Source organism: Carcharodon carcharias, chromosome 36 (genome assembly GCF_017639515.1).
Source record: "Carcharodon carcharias isolate sCarCar2 chromosome 36, sCarCar2.pri, whole genome shotgun sequence".
In the NCBI taxonomy this organism is placed as follows: domain Eukaryota; kingdom Metazoa; phylum Chordata; class Chondrichthyes; order Lamniformes; family Lamnidae; genus Carcharodon; species Carcharodon carcharias.
This window is the reverse complement of record NC_054502.1, coordinates 2,246,174-2,261,810: the sequence shown is the minus strand read 5'-3', so window position 1 is coordinate 2,261,810 and position 15,637 is coordinate 2,246,174. Positions and strand designations below refer to the sequence as shown.

At 42.1% G+C, this 15,637-nt stretch overlaps 1 protein-coding gene across 2 annotated transcripts in view; it reads right to left on the bottom strand.

Moving 5' to 3' along the window:
- Positions 1-6,535: 6,535 nt before the first annotated feature.
- The window catches only part of smad10a (SMAD family member 10a), a 114,888-nt gene continuing 105,786 nt past the window's right edge, over positions 6,536-15,637 (bottom strand). For both annotated transcript variants that reach the window (XM_041179689.1, XM_041179690.1), the window contains one exon: positions 6,536-12,160. In XM_041179689.1, coding sequence (XP_041035623.1) covers positions 11,949-12,160 — 212 coding nt within the window. In that variant the 3' untranslated portion in view covers positions 6,536-11,948. The remainder of the gene's footprint in view (positions 12,161-15,637) is intronic.

The window sequence follows — 15,637 nt, the reverse complement described above, 5'->3', positions numbered from 1 at the left end:
AGTCAAAGACAAAGTCTTGATTGAGTTCTTCAGTGAGCACTGGCTGCCTCCCTGTCTTTAATGAGCTCCCTTCCATGCTTGGCTCTCAGTGGGTGGGCCCTTGAACGTCTGGGCCATAGTTTGTCTTGACAGCACTGTAGAAACAGCTCATGTCGCTTGCACTGAGTTGTTGGATCTCCCGTGCACTTGCATTGGAAGCAGTTCAGAGAAGGTTCACTAGGCTGATTCCTGGGATGAGGGGTTTGGCTTCTGACGAAAGGTTGAGCCTATACTTATTGGAATTTAGAAGAATGAGAGATGATCTTATTGAAACATAAAAGAATCTGAGGGGGCTTTACCGGGCAGATGCTGAAAGGATGTTTCCCTTAGTGGGGAAGTCTAGAACAAGAGGTTACAGTTTAAAAATTAGGGGTCTCCTATTTAAGACAGATGAAGAGGAATTTCTTCTCTCGCAGGCTTGTTGGTCTTTGAAACGCTCTTCCCAAGTGAGCAGTGGAGGCTGGCTCATTGAGTGTATTCAAGGCTGAGTTAGACAGGTTACTGATTGACAAGGGAGTTAAGGGTTATGGAGGACAGGCAGGAAAGTGGAGTTAAGGCTACAATCAAATCAAACATAATCCCAATGTATGACAGAGCAGGCCAAATGGCCTACTCCTGCTCCTATTTCTTATGTTCTTTCTATCCACTATTTGTTCTTTGTCACAGGTTTTATGCTGTACCACTGCTTTCAGAACCTGTTGGAATGCTGCTTTTCTCTTGAGACATGAAGAAGTTTCCAGTCTGCAGAAGCTTTGGCCTTACGCTCGATTAGGTCCTGTATCTCTTGGTTGATTTTGTAAAACTAGTCACGATGTTTCCTGGTCAAGAGGCCAGAGACCTCTTCGCTGGTAATGGTGGACCTTAATGGTGCCACTAAGGGCACCACTGTACATGCCCATCTGGAGCTCCTGGATGTTGGAGGTTGAGAGTTTGGCAGTAAGCTGCTGATTGAGAAGGGCTGCCTTGGAGGGATCTTTGAGGCTATCGATGTTAATTTTCTTGTGGCATTGCTTCTGTTGCCTCCACTGTTTGGCGGGGGGGCCAGGCTGATGGAGATGGTAGATGGGATAAGGCAGTGATTGCTGCAGCAGTGTTGGTACCTGTCATTGTGCTGGCAACATGGGCATTTTTGCAGTTGCACTAATGATTAATTAGTTGAGTAGGTGCCAGTGTTTGGACGAGTGAGGCCATAAAATCTTGCGCTCGTCTTGCTTGAGGACCCTCATGTTTACTATATCCTGTCAAGAGGACACCATTGGACTTTGCTTTTCCTACTCTTTCCTAACTTTCCAGAGATCCTTATCTTTCCTGACTCTGAAATCTCGGAGGATCAGTTTGTCACCTGCTGGGACTCAGGCTAGGAATTGTTCAAGGTGTGTGTTGAATCTCTCGTTGGCCTTGTGTAGGTGCATACGCACTGATGACAATGGCATGCTGATTTCTCGTTAGGGTGGGCTGGGCAATCATGAAGTGCTCGTTTAACCCATAGGTTAAGTCATTGATGTGCCAGACAAACTCATTTTTAATGGTGAAGACTGCCCTGTGGGGACTTCGGTCCCCTTCTGAAAGGCCCTTCCAGAAAAAAAAAGGTGCACCTACTGCCTTCTTTCGGTTGACCTTCTCCTGCATGCCGTGTCTCACTCAGGCACCTCACTCATTGCCATCCTGAGTTCCCAAGTTAGGGTGGCAGTGCAGCGCTGAGATCTGTGACTATTGAGATGGTTTATGAGGGTCCAGATCCTAAACTTCATTTTGACAAGGGGAAATGCTCGTTTCTTTTTAACGTGGGATAGGGCAGTTGTTGCACGCTGACTACCATCTGGTCTCGGCACAGCGGGGCCTTGGTCCAATAGTGAAGGAATTCCAAGACGGTTGGAGGAGAGGCCCTCCTGCAATCGTCTTGGTATGATTCCAATTACCTGGACTTACATGAAGCAAATGGGACTTCCATGCCTGGATATTATCCAGGCCGTCTTGCAGGCCGGCATGAGTGGCTTCATTATCAGCCATGTTGTGAATTAAGCTGAACACTGGAGAATGTTCAGTGAACAGCCCGATTCCTGCCCTTATGGTGGAGGGAAGGTCATTAAGGAATCAGCTGAAGATGGCTGTGCCGTGGACAGTCCTGACAAATTCCTGCAGCAATGTCCTAAGGTTGAAGTGATTGGTCTCTAACAAGTATGACCATCTTCCGTTGGGGTTGTAGTTACTGAAGGATTTTCCCCTTAACCTCCAGTGACCTCAATTTTGCTTGATGCCACGCTCAGCTGAATGCACAAAACGGCAGCTGAAGCTTTAGTAATTAATGAATCCTAACAGATGATTGAGACTTTATTCTGTAATAAATTGAATTAAAATGAACACAATGCATACCGCAGCTGTTTACTTGTGCAGATGGAAGCCCAGAAGCAAGGGGTGATTTTTTTATTCATTCATGGGATATGGGCACTTACCGCCCATCCCTAATTGCCCTTGAGGTGGTGGGTGAGCTGCATTCTTGAACCACTGCAGTCCATGTGGTGTAGGTACATCCACACTGCTGATAGGGAGGGAGTACCAGAAACTGATGAGTAAGGCAAAATCCTCCATGTGCTCTCATCACTTTCAAATATTCTGCCTCATGTAAAAACTGTACAAAGCACTGATCTGAAAAGTACCTCCTTGGCTTCCCAATGTGATCCACTGGATCTTCAAATGTCCAAAGCCATGGATTTAGCCTAACTTCATGAGGAGGCTCCCTCCAACCTCAATGTTCTTTAAAGCATCATGAAAAACCACCCAGAAAAAAAAAGCATTCCCTGAGTTAAAAGAAAGAAAATCTTTCCCTCAGTACTCTTCACACAAGTTTCATAGCAAATACCTGGGACCTACACCACCCATATGTACAAATGGAGTAATTGTCAAACTCTTGGTATCAGCCGACGTCCACCAGGGCAGCAGTAACTTTAATACGACTGCCACTAGCTGCAATCATTCCTCAGGCTCATCTAGAACTTCAGCCACTCAGTTATGCTCACTATCAGAATGCAACATATGTCAACATGCTTTGTCCAAAAAAACAATATTAATAAAGGGGACAGAAATGTCTGAATTAAATATAATCCTATCTCCTTTAATAAGTGCAAGTTATCTTGACTAGGTATTTTATCAAAGTCAAGATTACACAACTGTGTATTCCTTGTTACTTTCATGCTGTCAAGTTCAATCTTCTGTTTCTGGAAATTCAGAATTTGTCTCAGGTTACCCTCTTCTCTTGGATAGACAGATTTGAAATAACTAATTATTTATTTGCCCCTGGAGTCTAGTGTCCCACAAACATTTTTTAATGTTAGCTTGGTCATCTTGCTTAACCAGGCTGGGGTTTGTTGCCCTTTAACCTGTTTCAATTTAGGAGGAATAAATTTTAATTTTAATCAACATGAACATTAGATACCCTCCAGTTCCTACAAAATATTTTCAATTATTATTGTGCTCTAATGAACAATTTTTAACAATTGTTTTCCTTTCAAGATTCCTTTAAAAGTTCAATATTTCTATTCTGCTGTCCATATTCCTGCCCTCATCGACAATTAAGTTCTTGTCAGAAAAGTATAATAATTTTCATAATGTTATTTGGAATTTGTTGTAGAGTAATAGTGGGGTCTGTGTCTCTGTATGTGTGTGGGACTTAACTGAATTAGAGACAGCTGGATGGAAAGCTTTGATGTAAAAATAGAAGCCAGGTTTGAAATGCTAAATAGATAAACATGGGTGAGGTTTTAGAACGTGAGGTATAAAGGGAACATTTGCATTTTTAAATATATCAGAGTAGCTTGAATTCAAAAGAGGGGGTGAAATGTTTCACCTAGCCAGGAGAAGTTAAGAAAGTGTATTTATTTTTCCCAAAGATTACTGGTAAAATTGGTGCTATGATAGATTTGTATTGTTAGGGAGGTAAAGTCCAAAGGCATAGTGAAACAACGGGAATTTGCATTCAAAGGGGGAAATATGTATAAAGGAGAGAAGGCTGTGTGCAAGGGAAGGCATTTTTTACGATCTAATGCAGGTGTGAAAAGTTGCTGTCTACAAGGAACCAAAGCTGAGGAAAAACTCACTGAATTCAACTATCCAGGGTGTGTGCTTTGCATGGTTTTGTTTAAATCTGTGTTTTACTGTTGCTTTAGTGGAGGTGTAACTGGGAGTTAATTAGGGGATTTAGAAGTTATTATAGCAGTAATTTGTAGACATATGTATGGGCTTACAATCTTTTTTAATCATAAATGTTTAATTTAGTTTTGTAAAAAAAAAACTCTAAGCCTCGGTGGCCTTATTTTTTTTACTGAATTCAAAGCCTATATCTTGAAATAAATACAAATTGCAAATAGTTGTGGCAGCTGCTTCAAGTTTCCCTCTGGGATTTGAACAGCTTGGCTTTTACCATCCGTCTGCCATTCACTGAAGTTTAGATGCTCCCAAACTTCCACCATTCCATATGTACCATTATTTCAGAATACTATAGTCATTGACTATAGTCATTGACTGCAGTCTTCAACAAAATGAGTAAGGAAACTTCTGCAGCACCTCTAGAAGTACAAGCGGATAAACAAAATAGGACTATTATCTGGTCCATCCAGCCTATCCCATTGAGACATGGTGCAGCCTGCATGTACCAACCCATCCCCCCAGTCAGGAGAAAAGGTAAAGTCTCCACCAATCTAGACAAAAACTCCAGGAAATTTCTTCCACGAAACACACCCCCACCCAATTGCCACCAAGATATGATCAAAGAAGCACCAGGAATCCTCAGAAATTAATAGCACTTGTCATTACAGGCATGTCTACCTTCCAAAACTCCAGATGGCTTCCATTCGTAGGAAATCAATCGGTTTTCTTTGGAAAGTCCATGTCTGTCCATATTGTCACCATTAATTCTTGCCAACATCAGCAACCATCAACCCCTACAGCATTTCCCCCCTACCCCCAAAAACTTTACCAGCCACAAGCTTCCTACTATTGTTCTGCAGCCATGTTGACTTTTTCCAAGTCACTATATGCATCACAAACTGGGGAACAGGTCCAGACTACAAACATGTCAGCTGTTGAGAAACAGAATGATGTAGAGCCAATGTCAGGAATATGTAAAGAAACACAAGACATAAAAGGATGGCAAATATGGAGCAAAAAGACAGAAATAAGGGACAGGTTCCAATAACACATGAGGAGAAACAACTAGTTCCAACAAGCTGATTAGGTAGAAAGAAATGTACAGAAACAGTAATGGAAGAGGAGCAGGTCAGCTCAAAGAAAAACTCATCAGGGAATTAGACACAAAGAATATTCAAGACTGAGGCAATGCAGAACAGGCATAAATCATGAGTGTGATGGAATATTCTCCACTTGCCCGGATGAGTGCAGTTCCAACATCAAGAAGCTCAATACCATTCAGGAGTAAGTAGCCTGCTTGTTTGGCATCTCATCCACCACTTAAGCATTCATTCCCTCCACCATCAATGCACCATGTCTGTAGTGTGTATCAAATACAAGATGCACTGCAGCAACTCCCCAAGGCTTCTTCAACAGCACCTCCCAAACCTATAACCTCTACTACCTAGAAGGACAATGACAGCATAACCTAAAGATAAATCTCTAAGTCACCCCATCCTGATTTGGAAATGTACTGCTGTTTCTTCATCATCACTCGATCAAAATACTGGAACTTCCCAAACATTGCTGTGGGAATACCTTTGCCACTCAAGACTGCAGTGGTTCAAGGCAGTGATTCATGACCACCTTCTCAAGTGCAATTAGAGATGGGTAATAAATACTGACTTTGCCAGTGATGCCCACATCCGACGAATGAAAAGAAAAAGAAAATCAGGTTCGGATGAGTGCAAATTTCTTTTCTAATGCTAAAATGAAGATGCAACATAGAGGAATCTCTGATCCTGTCCCCATCAAATTACCAGTTACCCAATTTGGAAAATCTCAGCATGCTGTTCAATCCTAATCATAGTTTTTTATTCTAATATTTGGTTCAATAACAAAAGAGTATTTCACCAAATCACTGCCTACTTAGCAAGCCTTATTCTCAAGGTTGATTTCTTCAGCCAGTTCTCTTCCTTCAGTTGAAGATTATGGCTCTGGGTTCAATGGGGGAAGAGGATCTTGTTTTTCAGGTGTAAGGCAGTGGTACCCCAAGCTCCTGCTAACTGGAAAACCCAGACTTGAACCAAGAGCCAAGGTTTGCACCTCTGAGGGTATCCCAATGTGACCCCCTGCCTCACACCTACACATTCCTTTGAGCCTGACAATTAGTTAACAACTGCAGCTCTACCCTGCTATCCAGCCTAAGAATACCAAGATCAATTGCTGTACCTCAATAGCTGCCAAGGCTGATATCTGCAAAGTCAATGCATTAATATTGCGGTTTTCCTTTAGTATATGTGACTCAAAATCATATCAGTTAGCACATCGTACCCTCAGCAGGAGAAATAATGAGATGATGGTGGAACAACTGTTTGCAATTGACAAGTCTAATTTCTCACATATGTTTCGCAAAAGGCAAAAATTACATAGATTTGTGACAAAAGATTTTATACACGTGATCAGGGCAGTTTGAACCTCTTCTATACACAGGGCATCAAATACTAACAGTCCTATAATTGCTTGCCAGGAACAATACACATACAACAGGATCTGGATAAATTTGCACATCAGAAATGGTCCACCTGCACTCATTTGTACCACAGCCTGTCATTTTAACTGTTTACTCAGTGAGTAGGAAAAATAGAAGCAGAACAGAAAATAAATCTTAAATATAAAATGTTATTAGAAGTATAGATGTTACTGTATCTCATTACAGGTGCTGGGGTACAATCTACACTTGGATCTTTGGGTGAGTGACATCAATATGGAATGTACTGTTACCAAGGAATTTTCTATGTGGAATTTCTTGTAGCAAAAACTTAAGGAATAACCCCCGCTGACCAGGATATCAAGAACAGAACATTTCTTCTCTCCTGAACATCTGCTGCTGCAAGGGGAAGATGGAAATGCGGTGCTAGCAAGCGTTTCATGAGAGATATGTCTGCAATATCACAAGCAATTTACCTATTTGACATGACTATTGGAGGGGTGGGGGTATTGCAGGGAACTGGAGAAAGAGGATAAAGGTAATGTGGCATCAATCTACTCCTGGATGATTGATGATGTATTCTCCTGTCGTTTTGAAGGATCAGTGTTCAGCAAGGAGTCTAGTTGCTTACTGTCTAGGTTGGTGTCTCATATGTGATGCTAAACCAAATCTTGAATTGAAGTTACGATTGCAAAAAATTGCATATGATGTTATTGATGGAGGGGTGGGGTGAAGGCACTGGCTTTGCTGCATGTTCACTTATCTTGTAGGGACCTGACTCTAATCTCCTCAAATGTTGTGATTGCTTGATGACAGAAACCTTTCCATTTGTATCTGTCCAGGGTTGTGTTTTCCCATGTAGTGGGGTTCAACTTACAGGTTCTGAGATAAATACAAAACCATTCTGAAAAATTAAGCTTGGGACATACTGTCATGCAGGTTCCCATGCTCAACTGGCTGTAGATTTCCACCTTTGGTATGCAAGAATCCTCCATGCTAACTACATGGCTGATGCAGTGAAGCTGAACTCTGATGAGCATGCTCTCGAAACCAGGTATATGGCACCTTGGAAGACCTTCAGTGTTAGGGATTTTGCCTTGCCACTTGATGTGGCAGATGGGTCTTAGGCAGCAAAGCTGCAATGCATCTAGTTGTTTTGTGCGATGTGGGTAGGTTGTCCATGCCTCTCAGCCATAGATAAATGATGTGAGAAACACTCTGTGGTAGACTCTGATCTTTGTTTTGAGACAAACTCCATGCTCTCTCCAATCTGTGGGTGAGCTTGCCAAATGCTGAGGTTGTTTTTCCCAGGTGATTTCATTATCCAACTTAATGTTCATCGAGAGTTTACACCAAGATAACAAACCATCTGAACTGAATCGAAGGGCGTATTGTTGATTGTGACTATGAAATCTTGGAGCTTGGTACAAAATCTCTGTCTTTTTCACTTACTGTAAGGCTAAATCATTGAGGCTTGGAAAAAATGGTCACCAAGCACCGAATGTTTTGTGGAGTGTATGCAATGAGAACACAGTCATCAGCAAACAAGAGTTTACTTAGTAGCTGTGTGTGAGCCTTGAGGCTTTGCAAACTGAATTGCATCTGTCCTGAACCGAATGTGCACTCCTATATTGAGATCTTTTGAGTGCACACAAGAGTATGGGTGAAAAGTAGATGACAACAGACTGGAGCTATTGCGCAGCCTTACCTGGTGGTATTGGTAACAGGAAAGAGATTTGATAAGGCGCCATTCTGTATCACACTGACCATCATGAAAGGGGCAGATGACCCTGATCATCTTTCCAGGGAAGCCATATGTGTACAGCACCTTCCACAGGCCTTCACAGTTTACTGTCAGGTCAACAAACACTATGTAGAAGGTCCTTATTTTGTTCATGGAACTTTTCTTGAACTTGAGGTAACACAAAGATCATGTTGACCATTCTTCATCAGCCATGAAAGCCATCCTGGGTACACCGAACACTGGGTGATTTAGATGATGACCCAGAAATAAGAAACTAGTTTCCATTCTTGCAACACACGGCTACAGGTAGAATTGAAATACAACAGTACATCCAGTCATAGCTGGCCAAGTACAAGTCTACACCTAGTCAGGTATCTTCCCAAGAATAAGCAAAAGTATTTGCCAAAAAGTCCTGAAGAATGCCTGAAAACCATGAACCGCTGAAATTGCTTTTAATCTTTGGTAATGTTCTATTATTTATGGGTGGGGGACAGCTAATGTCTATCTGTCAACCTCCAGTCTCATCTGAGGCACAGGCTGTGGTGATTTACATGTTACAATACAAAATTCAAAACTTAAATCAACTTAAAAAAATCCACTTGAATTCAGCACAAATTTCTGACACAGCTTAAAAAACTTCTATTTAGTTACTACAGCTTAGAATGCTTCCTTCAACATGGGATTCGGGCCACTGGAGTATGACATGTGCTGAGCATACAGGAGGTATCAGGATACAAGCTCTCCCACAACAGCAACAGAGGGTTTTAAGTTTCAGGATACATGTCTTGAGAGTGTAGGAATTAAGAGGGTGCACACCTGGAAGAGGGTGTGGGGCTAGGGTAAGTGGATAAGAGGAGGAAACACAGCACACAGACCAGGGGCATGAGCAAGATAGAAGGAATCAGCATACACACGGTGGGAGAGAGGAGCAAACAGGTAGCATCAGGGTACATACCCCGGGAGCCGGGCGAGGGGGACAGGATGAATCAGGGTATACATCCTATTGAAAGGTTAGGGATATCAGGGTGAAACCATGTGTGGGAGGGAGGAGGAAACTGGGGCTATCAAGGACACACATTCCAGGGGCTCTCAGGGATCCAGAAATGGTAAATCTTTCTCAGATTGGTAACTATCACAAAGTGAAGCTTACAGTGAGCAACCCTTTCTCCCTCTCCCACACCACTCATAGCTTGATACAGAGAATATTGTAAGAGGATGACAGTAGCAGATTATTAGCAGACCTGGAAGAAATTGAACATAGCAGGCCTGACCAAATCCAGTAAACTGAATTTGTTGGAGGAAGCAGTGGAGATGGCTAGGATTTCTCATTATTTCTATCAGGCTGAATTAACTGAAGAATACTAAACTATTGGCAGTACACTGCAAGAGAAAAATCTTCTTTCACTTGTCCCATCCAGAACAGCGAAGATTAGATAAAGTAACACTCGTAAATTTGCCCCATTCAATACTCCTTGGAATAGGCACAGTTAAATGCAGCCAGGATAAAGTTCCCCTTGCATTGTCCAAACAATAAGAAATCATGGAAACATCACAATTAAAATCCTTCAATGTTTGTGTAAAATAACTTGTGCTTCGCTAGTGGTCACAGAATGAGAGGAGCTTGGAGTAGATTTGCAACCAGTCTTCCAAGGGTACAAACTGAAAGGCAGGACACTTAATAGAAATTAAATGCTTCCTGTGATCAAGAGAATCTTCAGCCATATATGGGCTCCATTTACTGCATGCAGTTAACTGAATCTAGTTCAGTGTTCTTGTTCATCTACCTCCTCCTTTTCCTGAAGGCACCAGCTCTTGCTGGGGTTTGGTTCTATAAATCTTTGGTTCGAGACAGGCAACAATCTTCACACATGAACCGTATCAGTAGGACATCTGACAGTACAGGATGTCACAACTGAGCTTTATCCTGCTATCACCCAAATTAACAGAAGGAATCACTTCACGGTGATGAGAAGCAGGATGTGTAGCTCTGGGTGAAACTGGAATTTGGAGGAATCGAAGACTTTTCAATTTAAACATACTCTGGGCTGTATGCAGTGTTGACATAGAATGGTGGAACATTGATTCTACAATAAGGTGGTAGGCAGAGGAAATGTCTATTCTGGCTACTGCAGTGCACTTGCAGGTCACAATAGCATGAATACATCACAGAGCTGCTATGTCTTAACTACAAAGTGTGATGAAGGAACAAAACTTGAAATGAATCCAGATATAGGATCAACTGATCATAACTGTCTGACCAGCTACATTTCTGTCACTGCACAAGGGGAAGTGCCTTGATCCAAATTGTTCTATGCTACAGTTATGGAATTTACAATGTCACACCAGCATGATAACTCAGGGTTAGTCAGGTAAAAGCACTTTTTTGAACTTCCCATTATCTGATGAAAGATGATATGAATTATAATTAAACCTTCAGATGATGTTATGTTATTGGAAGTCTCAAGCTATATGGAGAGAAGGGGAATAGGTAGGATGATGAAGGACTACTAGTCTCAAAGAATCTGTAATGTTTCAGCTTAGATTCTATTAGATCGTGCATGAATGTAAGTGAAAACCACTGCGGCTGATAGTTAAACATTCCTCTTTTACAAGAAAGTAGACATCAGAACTGTGGTTCTTTGTGGTGAGGCCTCCAGGCTTTGGGATATCAAAGTATGTGCCGTCATTGGAACTTCGCTGAGGAGCTAACGGGCATGATCTGGCCAAACGTGTTTTCGAGTTTAGCCTTGAATCTGGAATTCTGCATAATAAAAGTGAAGGAGAAAGAGCTAGATGCCTTCCGTTGCCACCTCTTTCAGTGATGGAGTTGCAGTGAACAATCTGCTAAAGGTACAAGGTAATGGGCTGCTTTCAAACTGTTCATCCTTTGTTTACTCTGCAAGTAAGTTCACAACACCATGTAACACTTTTACCTGGCCATGTAGAAACTTCATTCAGGAAAAAAAATGCAGCACAGGATGTTGCACTACATTATTAGATTCAATAGTTAAACCAGATCTTAGAATTTTCACCCTTAGTTTGGGCTAAGTTGTGGCACAATATAGTGACATCTAGCAATAATAGAACAACAGGGCTTACATTCCCCAAAAAAGTCACCTAGAGTATCTACTGTCCAGGTAGAAGTCTAAAAACAGTTTGAAAATTCGTGCCCTGAAACTGGTTACACAGGAAATCCAAAGTCAGAGCAAGCAAATCCTGAACAAATTCCACACTGGGAAATGAACTAGAACCAGATGATCTGTTGCTGAGCTATTTGCTCTAAATCCTAATTAGAAGACTAAATAAATACATTTTGTAGAGGTAAGGGGAGCAAGTTCCGAAAGCATCTCCAATGTGGTTGTAGTGTTAATTTTTCATGACCATGTTTTTATGCACGTGGTCAATAAGCAATAAGATAAAACTTATATAAAAATAAAGTTATGTTGCATCAGTCTGATGTGACTGCAGAGGTCCCCAGATTCAAGTGATCAGTTTACAAGTCTGATAATAATTAAGTGGAAGAAGAGAACAAAGATATGAAGGCAACCGATATCAGTTAACAGATCCCGGGTCGGTAATGGGCATGGTATGCAGAACCTCATCCAGCAGCTGCAGTGCCCGGTGCAGGTGGACCTCGATCCAGCAGGGTGTGTGTTTGATGCTCTGCCGGGGATAATCTGGGCCCCAGCCCTTTACAAAGCTCAGCCGGAGGATGCAGAGTCGCCTCAGGTCATCAACGCCAATCCCTGCAGCTGCAGAAAGACCTGAAACAACAGAGACACTTCAGCAACGCAGGATGTCAGCAACAGGAGAAGACAAAGTACAATGCCGCAAAGACCCTCAACATCAGGCACTCGATACAACAGGCTGGTGCTACAAGCAGGAGAACATAACCTCACTCTGTGTGTGAGCCCTGATACAACCTTCAAAGGTGTTTCATTTGAAAAAGAAACCATAAGAATTAATTCACAGTCAGAGAACTCATTGTAAATACATACCAAATGGAGACAAACAAGCTCCTACTGATATATCATTTTCGGAGTGGGGCAATGGGGTGGGGGTGAGTGGAAGGCTGAAATGCTGTAGATTTAGCTGAACTGAGTTATTCATATTACAATCAGAATAGCCTCAGAAGCTCAAAAATAAAGGTGATAAAGGGTGCTGGAGTCAGAAACTCTCCTAACATTTAGTAAGTATTTCGATATTCACTTGCATTGCCATAGCCTCCAGGGCGATGGACCAGGCGCTGGGAAATGGGCTTACTGTAGGCAGATCTTTGTTGACCGACGCAGGCTGTAAATGTCAATGTTAATATTATCTCTGTCAAAGCACACCTTCAAACAGTTTAGAACTGAAGAATTGAAATGTGTACTTCCTACTGTAAAAGTTACATTCATTTACAGTGGTCAAGTTACATTCAAGCTTCTAGTTTGCTACTTTGCAACTCTTGAGCAGGAAGTTGTCCATTCTCCGAGATGCAATTAATGCGAGGTATGTAGTGTGCCTCTGGCTAGCCTTCCTGTCCTGATCTGTGAGATTAGTTTCTCCAGAAAGAGTTGAAACTGGCAAGGTGATGAATCACAAGAAAAGTGCATTCTGCTGAGCCAAGTTGCCACTGGCATCATTAATGAAGGTAAGCACCAAAACCATGTGACTGCACACTCCCCACTGAAGGGGACATTGGAACAGGACTTACAGAGCCTTAGTTTCATACAAAGGGCTGTTAAAGGCTTGGCTGCAATAAGTGGTCCTATGTAACATGGTTGTCTAAACCCTAGAGTAGCAAATGGACAATGCAAACGGCCATTTATTGCAGATGATTCTTTTAAGGACACGCTGCCATTTTAGAAACAGGTATAGCTGATGTCCAAAGACTTTAGTGCTCAAGTATTTCATTCCCACCTCACTCCCCAGACCTGAGATCTGCCTTATGATGTATCCTCAAAATCGATGTTTCCATTGATGGATGCAGCTAAGCAGATGCCAGGTGCTTACCTAAAGGACATGAGTGACCAGTACTCAGGAATTTTCCAAGTCCTCTCATTCAGTCAATACCATACGAAAATTTGAAGATTTGGAGGTGTGGCAACAGAACATAGAATATTAGAATGGGCAGACAAGTGGCAGATGGAATTTAATACAAAGTTCGAGAACCAATGCATTTTGGCAGAAAGGATATGAGAAGGCAATATAGACTTAATGACAATTCTAAAGAGTGTACAGAGATAGAGGGACATGGGGGTTCACGTGCATAGATCTTTGAAGGTGGCAGGACAGATCATATGGGACCTTGTGGTTCATAAATATGAGTAGTGAGTACAAAAGCAGGGAGGTTATGCTGAAGAGTTATAACGCTCTGCTGGCTACATTCCGATCTGGGCACCACACTTTAGAAGGAGGGTTTATTTTGTTGTTTCATGGGATGTGGTCTTGGTTGGTCAGGCCAGCCTTTGTTGCCCATCTCTAACTGTCCTTGAACTAAGCAGCTTATTAGGCTATTTCAGGGGGCAGTTAAAAGTCAACCACATACTTATGGATCTGGAGTCACATGTAGGCTAGAGCAGGTAAGGATGGCTGATTTCCTTCCCTAAAGGACAGAGGAAATTTACCAAAATGGTTCCGGGGTTAGGGGTTTTACCTGGACCCAGCTTTCTCAATTTCTTTCAAAGCATGGTTCTTCCATTTTTTAGTCACTGGTTTTCAGTGCTGTTGCTATCTGCTTCACCACATCCTGTTCATGCTTTCTCTGCACTTCTAGTTCAAGTTGTTTTTAGGCCTCTCCAACTGTCATTATTTTTCCTCCTCAGCTTGATGCTTCAATGTCAGTTTTAAACTAGCAAGCTGAGTTTCCAATTCTTCTGCATATCTTTAATAAGAACATCAATCTTAGCACCAGACTCAAAAAGAGTAATCTGTTCCTTCAAGTCAGCCAGTTTTTTCAGTAAAGACTTGGTTTCAGCAGCTTTCCTGAAACCACTGGAGATGCCAATACCTTATGCTCAGCCAAGTCACTTCCTTGCAACAAAACCCACATCGTCAATAGGCAAACTAGGAATGATAACAACAGTAACAGGATCAATTGCAAAGTCACGTTTTAAATCAGACCTATGTGAGGGAATGGGTAAATAATTTTCATCAATACCTCGAATTAAAGCCTTTGCATTCAGTTTTTTAAAAATTTTATTTATTTTAATTTTTTTATTGTGTTGATGGACAGTCTATACATGGCCCAGCCAGAACTGGACACATTTATGCGCCTTGTTGTTGAATTCGGCAGGATCTGCAACAGTGCAGGGTTCCTCTAGCGATAGGCATTGCAGGGGATGTTGCATAGTCTGTGGCTCAGTTCCACATTGACAAGTTGTATATCCCCATTTGCTTCGTGACACCTTTGAACGACCTACACCAGTCCTAAGTCTGTTCAGGCACTTCCAGGTTGCCCAGTTGTAATTAGCTCCTGGGGGAAGGCTTTCAGTCAGCCACCTGGAGGGAAATCTGTGTCACCTGCCGACACCAGTAACTGTGTCACCTCTGGATCTCTAAGTATGACAGCTGACTTACTTGCCTCATCAAACATGGAGACACTTTACCCTCAAACAGGAAGAATTCTATGGATTGCTGCACCATGATTCACTCTCAGTAAACATGGGAAAAACTACCTGCTTGTCATGAGCTTTACCTGCTAGGATGTATTTTCTGGAGTGCATCATGTTGTTATACAAATGTTACAGGCTTGTTTTTCTACTTCCAATACTCAGCCTTTATATGACCTTATTTATGACAAAACTAGCATGTTGGCCCCCTCGTAACAAACTTCTCCTCCGGACTTTCTCTTTTACTATTCCTGAGGGGCGCCTGTGGCTTCACCTTTGCCGTCTTCCTCAACAGAGACAGATTTCTTTTCACTATTAAACTTCCCATCTCTCCAATTTCTCTGGAAGTTTCCAGTTGGGGGCCTGTTACTAATACAGTTGTGAGACAGTTCATAATCATCTGCCACTCCTGTTGCTTCATTTTATGAACTTTCCCTGCTCTCTGGAAAATTCCTCATAGGTCTGGCCCTGTTTCCTTTTCAAATTTCTGAACAAGTAATTTCAGTCTGTAGGCCTCTGGCACCAACTCGGAGACATTGAGAACAGCAGGTCTTTACTCTGTCACAGCCTCTTGAGGGCTCCTTGAAAGAGATGAGTATACCTACCTCCAAACCTGTCCCTAAGAAAACACTCTCCAGGGTCATGGAC